The 10,006-nt window shown below is 36.2% G+C and overlaps 1 protein-coding gene across 1 annotated transcript in view; it reads right to left on the reverse strand.

The window, feature by feature from the left end:
• The window catches only part of top1b (DNA topoisomerase Ib), a 31,778-nt gene extending 23,728 nt beyond the window's left edge, over positions 1-8,050 (reverse strand). The window contains exons 1-6 of the mRNA XM_059334105.1: positions 7,919-8,050; positions 7,597-7,621; positions 3,920-4,016; positions 1,505-1,637; positions 1,192-1,247; positions 48-152 (exon numbers count right to left, since the gene is read on the reverse strand). Of these exons, the coding sequence (XP_059190088.1) occupies positions 48-152; positions 1,192-1,247; positions 1,505-1,637; positions 3,920-4,016; positions 7,597-7,621; positions 7,919-7,951 (449 nt within the window). The 5' untranslated portion in view covers positions 7,952-8,050. The remainder of the gene's footprint in view (positions 1-47; positions 153-1,191; positions 1,248-1,504; positions 1,638-3,919; positions 4,017-7,596; positions 7,622-7,918) is intronic.
• Between the last annotated feature and the right edge of the window lie 1,956 nt (positions 8,051-10,006).

The raw sequence follows: 10,006 nt of genomic DNA on the forward strand, positions 1-10,006 counted from the left end.
TCAGATAACAGAGCAAAAACAAATAGTTGAATCAGTATGATACCCACTCTTCATCGTCATACTCTCGTTTGGAGGTCTTGTTGTGTTGGGGAGACGGATAGAAGCCGTTATCTTCTTCAGGCTCGCTCTTAATGGCAGCAGGGCCTGAATCTCTGAATCATACATTGAAGACATTGAACTGCATATTAGTAGAGCAACATACCATTAATCATAACCAAAAAAATGAACTGCTTTATAAGGCTGTTTCCACTACCGCCCAATACCCGGAATGAGGCGGGTCTCACTCGCCGAAACGCCCCTAATTTGAATATGAGCCGTCCGGAGCGGACTTTTGTCTGGAATTTTTTCGTCCCTGTAGAAGAGCAGGGTCTTTTTTCTCCCCTGAAAAAAGCCTGGTTGCTGATTGGATAGAACGCTAAGCAGGATGTGACGTAGTACTCTACACGACAACAACACGCGCCATTTGTAAAAGCCGATGCAGCAGTGTTGCCAACATAGCGACTTTGTTGCTATATTTAGCGACTTTTCAGACCTCCTTAGCGACTATTTTTCAAGAAAGCAACTGGAGACAAATCCAGAGACTTTTTCTGGTGTTATTGGAGACTTTTGGAGACTCGTTCTTACTCTTCTTAACTAGCCTGAGGGCAGTCCTCCTGCAGCAGTCTCTCCCAGCTACAGAGCCAGAGGGGATGTTAACCCCTTAGCGTCCAGTCTGCAAATTGCTAACAGGCTAACAGTTAGCTCTGTAGCAGTACAGTGTGTATGTGCTGCTGCTGCAGGAGGTGTTCACTTAGCGATCTCTGTTTGTTCACAACAAGCACCGGACACTCTGTGCACAGTTAGCGATGCAGGTTAATTCACGATCACTATGTTGATGATCAGTGGAGACGCTGTGCATAATTAGCCATGCTGCTTTGTTTATGATCAGCTGCTGACGTTGTGCACAGTTGCGTCTTCCGTGGCTAATCCGTCATGGATCACGGTCGAAATTGTCGCTAAGCAATTAAGCGACGGTCGAAAACCACACGTCACCTCCAGAGTCTCTAAATCCCTCTGGAGGCCTTTTTGTAACGGAGACACGCAGAGTGAGCGGACTTTTGAGAGGACGTGGCCTGAGACTTTCTCCTTTGTGGAAACATGGCTATAAATTCTTTAATTTCACATCAGACACAAAAAAGTGACGCTCTTTACCTTACATATCCATTTTCTTTCTCCTTTTTAGGCTTTTCTGCATGGGATGATTTAATCTGTGAAAAACAGGGGACGATATTATCATATATCTCTCTTTCTTTTGATGAGTAAAATTGACCACTTTCACTTAAACAATGTTCCTTCTAAACTTTTTCTTATAGTCAGCATTCATGAAAGGCCATCTGTGTTGACACATTTTTTTTTTTACATCTATTTTGATTTATAACGCTGTCCAGATACAAAAACAACACATGATTTAGACTTATGCCTGCACAGACGTTCATAAAAGGCAGACTGACTCTCCATGACAAACCTTCTCTTCTCTCCTCTTCTCTTTGTCTTTCTCTTTGTGTTTCTCCCTGTGTTTGTCTGAGCTGCCATCGCTGTGCTTCAGCTTCTCTTTGTCTTTGTCTCTGTGTTTCTTCTCAGAGTGGTCCTTATGTTCGCTGCAACACAGAAGCCGCAGAGGTCAGAAGATCAAGTGCAAGAGGTCAGACTTAGTCCAGAATCTCAGACACAAGATTAAATTAGATTAGATTAGATTTAGATAAGATTCAACTTTATTGTCACTGCACATGTCACAAGTACAAAGCAAGGTTATTATAGTTAACGAAAACTAACGAAATAACGAAAACTAGAATTGAAAAAACATTTTCGTTAACTGAAATAAAAATAAAAACTAGAGTTTTTAAAAAAACGATAACTAACTGAAACTGTATTGCGTGGTTACAAAACTAACTAAAACTAACTGAAATTATAGTGAAAATGTCCTTAGTTTTCGTTTTTGTCAACTTTTTCATTTATAATTCAGTGTTTCTATTCGAACATGCAACACATGGTAAATATGTTTACTGAGACTGGGATGTCAACACTCCAAGCAAAATTCAAAACAGTTAATAACCTTATTGGGGCTGAGATGGATAAACCAAAGGAAATAAAGGCAAATTTTTTTATGACCTCTTTGAATCTGGCACCCAACACATAGCCCATTACAAAAAACTCACTCTTAAAACTAACTAAAACTAACTGAATTTGAAAACAAAAATTCACAACGAAATTAAAACTAAAACTAATGAAAAATCCAAAACTATTATAACCTTGGTACAAAGCAACGAAATGCAGATAGCATCTAACCAGAAGTGCTTAAGCAGTAATTGTGAATCATATTGTAATATATACAGGAATGAATTGTATAAAAATGCAGTATATATAGGTATAGATTATATAATAAATAAATAAAAATAAATAAATGCAGATCTAACTGTACATTAGTGCAAGTAAATATATATATATACATATACATAGATACATATATACACATATATATAAATATATACATAGTAGTGCAAATGGAGGACATTATGTTCATCGACATTATGTGCGCTGTATATGAACAAGGTGAAAGTGCCGTTTATTGTGCAGTGACGGTTACTGTAAAAGCTGTCACTGACAAAACACCTCCCACCAACAATAACAACAACAACAATGACAATGTTGTGGACGGCCAAAAGAGAGAGTCTACAAACATCCTGCAGCCTGTAACTACGTCAAGCAGACAAAAGAAAACATAGCCACGTCCCAAAAGGGCTCAAATTACAAATGCTCGACAGATGTCATTCATAAAAGTGGATTTCTGTGAGTCCTTGTGATGTATGATTACCAGAGCAGCTCTTCAGAGAGCATCTTCTCTCCTAGCACCACTCCACAACTCTACTCCTTAAAGAATTGTCACTAGCACTTATTGCTTCACTAATAGCTCTTATTGCACTAGACCTTGATTGTTCCCCTTTTTTCCTGTGAGTCGCTTTGGATAAAAGCATCTGCTAAATGTAAATGTAAATGTAAATGTAAATGTAAATGATTGCAAATTTAACATGCAGGGTTCTATTAGTGTCAATTAAATCAGCAGTACTTTGGGTAATTCTTTCATGTTTTTGTTTTTAAGCTAGCCTTTAGAACAAAATGTATGGTAATTGTACTGATGATATGATGGTAATAATGTTATTGTGACTAGACAGTATAATAATATGATAATAAAATTTGATAATATAATATAATAATAATAGTAATAATAAGGGCAGTACAATAAGAGTAGTACATCACAGCATATAGTAATAATAGTAATGGCAGCAACAGTATATGTATATAATAATACTAGTAGTAGTAGTAATAATAATAATAATAATAATAATAACATAGCAATGTGTCACATATTTAGCCTGTGCAGAATGTGCATACATACATAACCAAATATATAATATGTATATATATATATATATATATATATATATATATATATATATATATATATATATATATATATGATATGATATAACATGATATATTGTACAGGCATTATATATGCATATAAATACTTGATAATATACTAAGAGTATGAGAATATGTAAATAAGTAGAATGTGCAAAAGGACAAGAATATTGTATAAATATGATATATAATATCAATACGATTAATACACATCTCACATATGATGAAGTAAATGTTTCAGTATTGGAGTGGAGTGTTGTACAGGTGCACAGTGCAAAAAGTGACTAGTGCAGTTCAGTAATGTTGGCTCTGACAGACGTAGATGAGTTATAAAGTCTTATTGCAGTTGGAAGGAACGACTGTCTGTATTGTTCCTTGGAGCAGTGGGTTGAATGAGTCTGTTGCTGAAAATACAAGTTTTATCAGCCAAAAAAAAGAGAAAAGGATGCAGTTAGCCTACCTGTTGCCATGCTTCAGTTTCTCTCGCTCCTTGTCTTTCTTGTGGTCTTTGTGCCTGTGTTCCTTGTCCTTGTACTTGTCTTTATGTTTGTGGGTGTCTGTGATACAAAGGAGACATCAAGTTGTCTGGCAGCATTAACCCTTTGATGCACAACATATAAACACCTTCTAATGCACAACATGGCTCCAAAATGACCCACATTCATTCCCCATGTTATTTAATGCTGCTGCTGTGTTTGAATATCGTTTTTTTACTACAACAGATCATTATATCCATTTTTCCTTTCATACTTTATGAAGTAAATTATTTTTTGTATTATTACATCAAGTTTACACACATGGGTCAAAAATGACCTTGTGCATTAGAAGCGTAGTGATACAAAAAGTGATACACTAAATTAACAATGTGAGTATATGTGTAACTATGTTTGTCTAATTTTAAAGGTTTAACTTTAAAAGAGTTGTTAGAACCACCAGATTACATTTGAAAATCACATATTTTAACATTTGAGATTTATTAGAGCCACCAAATAATAATTTCCATTGGAAAAATACCAATTTAACAAAATAGGATAGTTAATATTTGTGTCTTCTTTGTCAGGTTTTAAATTGGTGACAACATATAAACACTTTCTAATGCACAACATGGGTCAAAAATGACCTTGTGCATTAGAAGCGTAGTGATACAAAAAGGGTTATTATTCAAAAAGTAAGAAATGAAAACAAAAAATGAGGATGTATGATGATCAAAAACAAGTTATTTGAGGAAAAGCTGCTATACTGAATGATGAAATTAATTTATTGCAAAGATATAGAAAATAAAAACTTCGTCAGGTCACTTTAGACCCATGTTGTGCATCAAAGGGTTAAAAAACAGAATAAAAAATATTTTGGCAAACGTGGATAGCTGAGAATTGATTTGGATGTCCCCTGCTTTCGTTTAAACTAGGAAGTGTATTTACATCTCTATTTTTTTTAATTCAGTGCTCCACCCTACTGTTGAAAGTCACACTCCAATAAACCCTCAGTGGCATGCTCTACCAGCAACACCTATTTTTTTGTAGCTGACCCAGTTATTCCCAAATTCATCCTCCATTTTCATCCTCAAGGCCACACCTCTATGGATTGGAGGTGCTGTATTTCCCTCACAAAATGTAAAAGAATTTGATAATAATGTTGTTATAGTTTAGTTTTAGTCACAAGATCACTGTCAGAACATTCATTGCCTCTAATATCTAAAATAACACATCACATCTAGGGCTGCAACTAACGATTAATTTCATTATCGATTAATCTGTCGATTATTTAAACGATTAATCGATTTGTTGTTTGGTCAATAAAATGTATAAAAATATCAATCAGTGTTTCCCAAACCACAAGATGACGTCCTCAAATCTCTTGTTTTGTCCACAAACCAAAGAGATATTCAGTTTATTGTCATAAGGGAACAAAGAAACCAGAAATATTCACATTAAAGAAGCTGAAATCAGAGAATTTGGACTTATTGTCTTTAAAAAAAACTGCTCAAACCAATTATTGGATTATCAAAATAGTTGACGATTAATTTAATAATTGATTATTGTTCGATTAATCGAATAATTGTTGCAGCTCTAATCACATCAAACATAACAATAGCTTTGTTCCAGCAGAGGTTTATCCAACTTTGAAAATAGCTATTCAAATATAAGATGTAAAGGGATTTTACTGGATAGGAAAAGTAATTTCAATACTCTCAGTGCATGAAATAAGAGATTGTACTACAGAGAAGTAATTTTCATACTCTGGAGCAGCCGGTCAAATGATTCAGCTGTAACAATTATTTTGCAGAGGTCTTCATATTAAAATGTTTCCTGCTGAGTGTAATCCCTCCAGACCTGGTTTGACTAGATCATCACCTTGTGGCGCCCTGTTGTCATGGCAGTGTAATGACTGGTTTTATTATTATAATGGTATTATCTGCTATATGAAAGAATAACACACACCCCAATTATAAACCAAATCAGTTCCCACACACTACTTTGCTTTCCATCACATTTGGCTGCAAATTAATGAAAAAAGTGCCCTCAACTTTGCAGGAGTACTCTTATGTAGAGGCTAGGGCTGGGCGATATATTGATATGAAACATAAATCGTTATATTTTTTTAATGTGATATGGAATTAGACCATATCGCATATATTGATATAGTTCAATTTTTTTCTTTCTTTATATATAAATGCTGCGCTTACTAGGGTTTGCCAAATTTAGCTCTTTTGTAATGTTCGTTAATCTTTTTTCATTTAAATATAATTATTTCAGAAAAAGATTGGCCTATTTTATTTCATAGGCTATTTTTATTTAAGATATTTTTATGTAAATGTGCACTTGATGGAGCTTTGATTTTTTTTTAAAGTGTACTCCTTTTGTTATACAGTATTTATGTTCCAACATATACTCAAATTGTTAATTTAGTGTTTTGCTTTTTATATCACTATGCTTCTAATGCACAATGTCATTTTTGACCCATGTATGTAAACTTGATGTAATATTACAAAAACTATTTTTCTTCATAAAGTATGAAAGGAAAAATGGATATAATGATCTGTTGTAATAAAAAAAAAACAGATATTCAAACACACAACCAGCATGAAATAACATGGGATATTAATGTGGGTCATTTTTGACCCATGTTGTGCATCAAAGGGTTAATAAAAAAAGCACATATATATGACTTTTGGTCCATATCGCCCAGCCCTAGTAGAGGCTATAAGTTGTGCAAAAATTATTGGTAAATGCATATGCGTTTAATAATGTAGTGCAACTTTTAAAAAAAATAAAAATAAGACAAACATAGTTATACATATACTCAAATTGTTAATTTAGTGCATTGCTTTTTGTAAGTGCACTCCAAAAAGTATTAGCAATCTTAGGGTAGCACATAAGTTTCACAGAACAAAAAAGCAGTAAAAAAATGTAATTCAGTTTTACAACATAATTATACAATCATGACAAGCTCCATTATCAGTCTTCACATGACTAATCCAGCATTTATTTATTTAAAAAAAAAAAAAGCATTATGACTTTTGGTCCATATCGCCCAGCCCTAGGAGAGGCTATAAGTTTTGCAAAAAATATATGCATTTGCGTTTAATTATGTAGTGCAACTTTATGTTTTTTAGTGTGTGACTTTAAGTTTTAAACTGTGAGCATTCCCTGTTGGCTGTGCAGATAATTGTCTCTTTGCACAGAGATGGAGGCTGGAGGGGAGATAGGGGCAGGGAGAGGCGATAAGCTCCCAGCTCTCGCCTCCATATCACGGCTAACAGTTGGCTCTATCAGCGGCGCCCTGGCTGTTACATAGAGAAAAAGAAAATGGCGCAGAGACTAAGTCCTCAGCCCCAATTCTGCCACTTTCGGCTCCAAATTTCGTTGTAATTGCACGTTAATATTACCAAACTAAAGCATGCAAAATAAACACGACGCCAGGCCCTTTCGGAATACCCGAACAGATTAAAAAACCGAGGGTCGCAAGTGCACATTTCAGACCCCCTTTTTGAACAATAGCCGCAAGAGAGTGGAGGAGAAGGGACTTAGTCTCTGGGACGCCATTTCTGTCCTTTAAAAACTAACAGTAGACACATCACGATTCCGACTGGAAATCGGGATCAATATGAATAAAAATCCTCATTAGAGGACCTACCGCTTCCTTTAGATCCAGAATTGACCTGCAATTTGTGAAAAAAGATGATTTTAATATTTCAATTTTAAAAATGCCGGTAGCTCGGTTATTCAAGTTTCAGTTGGCATACAGATGCACCCTAGAAATACGTGCATTTTGCAACAATAAAATGCAAAATAATCCACAAAATTTCAAAGTTTTCGCTAAAATGGAGAACAGAGGAGCGCAACTTATTACGCTATCTAACGTTATTATTATCATGACAATTATCAGCCGTCCGTTATGGCAGTTATTAATAGGAATTAGACTAAAAAAAAAAGGTGAATTATTGAGCAAGAGGTACCTGGCAGTCTCCGTGTCCATGGTCTCCGCTCATGGTCCAGTTGTTTCTGTTTCTAAAGCAGGTGAAGTTATCACAGTGGACAGCTGTTCAGGATGCGAGGAGCAGGGAATCCTAACTGACACACTGGAATGGAGTCCCAACGTTTACCCACTGCGCATGCGCACACCGAGAAAATACTCTGCGTGGTCAGTTTCGCCTCATAGCGAGAGGGACGCGGGTTCGAATCCCGCATTCCCATGAATGGATGGTCCCTAGCTGGTCAAACAGTATCAAAAGGTCAGGTGTGGTATATTTCTTATATTATATTATTATTATATTTCTGTTACTTTTAAGTTCTCTGCTTTACTAAAATGACCCAGTGTGACCTCATGATCAAAGTAGGCAAGGCTATGGGCAACTGGGCAATTGCCCAGAGGCCCACGACCTCTAAAGGGCCCAGGGCAGTGTGGGCTCAAGCAAAATATCTGGTTATCTCTCGCTTATATGTTAAACTGTCCATTGGAGCCGTTGCTCAAAAATGAATTTTGAGGTGATTTCAGGGTGATTTCTGTTTAAAATGAGCGGAGGACCAAAATGCTACTTGATTCTAGGTTCTTTATTTTGGTTTGTGTCTTGTCTTCCTCTGTGATGCCTCTATCAATTCAATACATTTGTTGATGGGAATAGGTGCTGTTAAATAAATATCGGATGCTTTGAAAGTGGTTGCTTACTTATTTTTTGGTGAAAATTGAGGACACTTCCTTCCTGATCTTTTTCTATCTTTTTGTACGGTGTCCTTGAGTGCCAAGAAAGGCGCCTTCCAGATAAAATGTATTATTATTATTATTATTATTATCTATGTAGTGGGTAAATTTTGCCAGATGCTGATGTGTTTTGTTTTCAGAACATAATGTGAGTGAGTGGCCTTGACAAGAGGACATGTTGGTGCATTTGTAGTTCTATGAGTGTTTGCACATCTGTACATGAAAATGCACTTGATGCACTTAATTTATTCTGTATTTTGCCAGATTTTGGTGATTCTGGGGTCGTGATGATGGGGCCCTTCAATATTGTTGCCCAGGGTGAAGCAAAGTGTTAATCTGGCCCTGCATGCCCATACACGGAAAACGTGCTCTATACGTTGGAGGTGTGGGATGTTACAATTGTGGTTTACAGAATTGTTTAAAAACGCCCAGACACAGACAGAAAGGAGAGAGAACTAAGGGCTTTTACTGGAGAGGGACACCTTTTTTCAGCAGCCTTTAAGATTGGACAAAGTTCTCCTCCGCTGTACCGAGGCAGTGTATTCTGATGTCTGATAATAAAGAAAACTAAAAGGAACTTCGACGTGATCTTTGATTCATTCTATCACTCAAGAGCGGTAGTAATTCCACTACACGGGTAATATGGATATCTAATCCTTTCAAATGACACTCATTATGTTATTACATTCATACAGCATTCATGCCCTGGAGCATCAAGTTCTAGCAAGGATGTAATTATAACCTAAAGGAATCCTGACTGTTTGCATCACACTTCACCTCCTAGTAGGCCTACTTATCAATAATACAGTATAGTCAGGTGGCTTAGCTAAATAAAGGGGACACGCCAGACAAAGGCACCAAATTTTTTTCCACATACTCTCTTTCACCATAGGTTTCAATTTTTGGCAGGAGCATCTTCATAAAGATTGTAGATCGGAGATGGCAGCCATATAAAATCTATGAGAACCAATATATCTTCCAAGCCACTCAGAAGGTCAATCTTGGTGTCAAAATATAAATTTTCTGGTTTTTGAGAATGTCCCCATTCTTCTCAAATCTGGTCCTGAGCTGCCTGACTAGTAATAAAGCAGTTATGGTACTAGCTAAAGTGGACTTTAGAGGGACATTTTGCTGATAATCTCTTTCCCGTAGTGTCATATTAAAAAAAATTGATTGGAGACCTTGGAGCGGCTCATTTAACACCTACTGAGAGTTGAGGTCAAAGACAAACTCGACCTCCTGCAGTTTGCATACAAACAACACATCAGAGTGAACGATGCTGTCCTCTACATGCTTCACCGTGCCCTTGCTCATCTGGAGGAAACTGGTGCTTATGTGAGAATAA

This window comes from Centropristis striata, chromosome 5 (genome assembly GCF_030273125.1).
Source record: "Centropristis striata isolate RG_2023a ecotype Rhode Island chromosome 5, C.striata_1.0, whole genome shotgun sequence".
NCBI lineage: Eukaryota > Metazoa > Chordata > Actinopteri > Perciformes > Serranidae > Centropristis > Centropristis striata.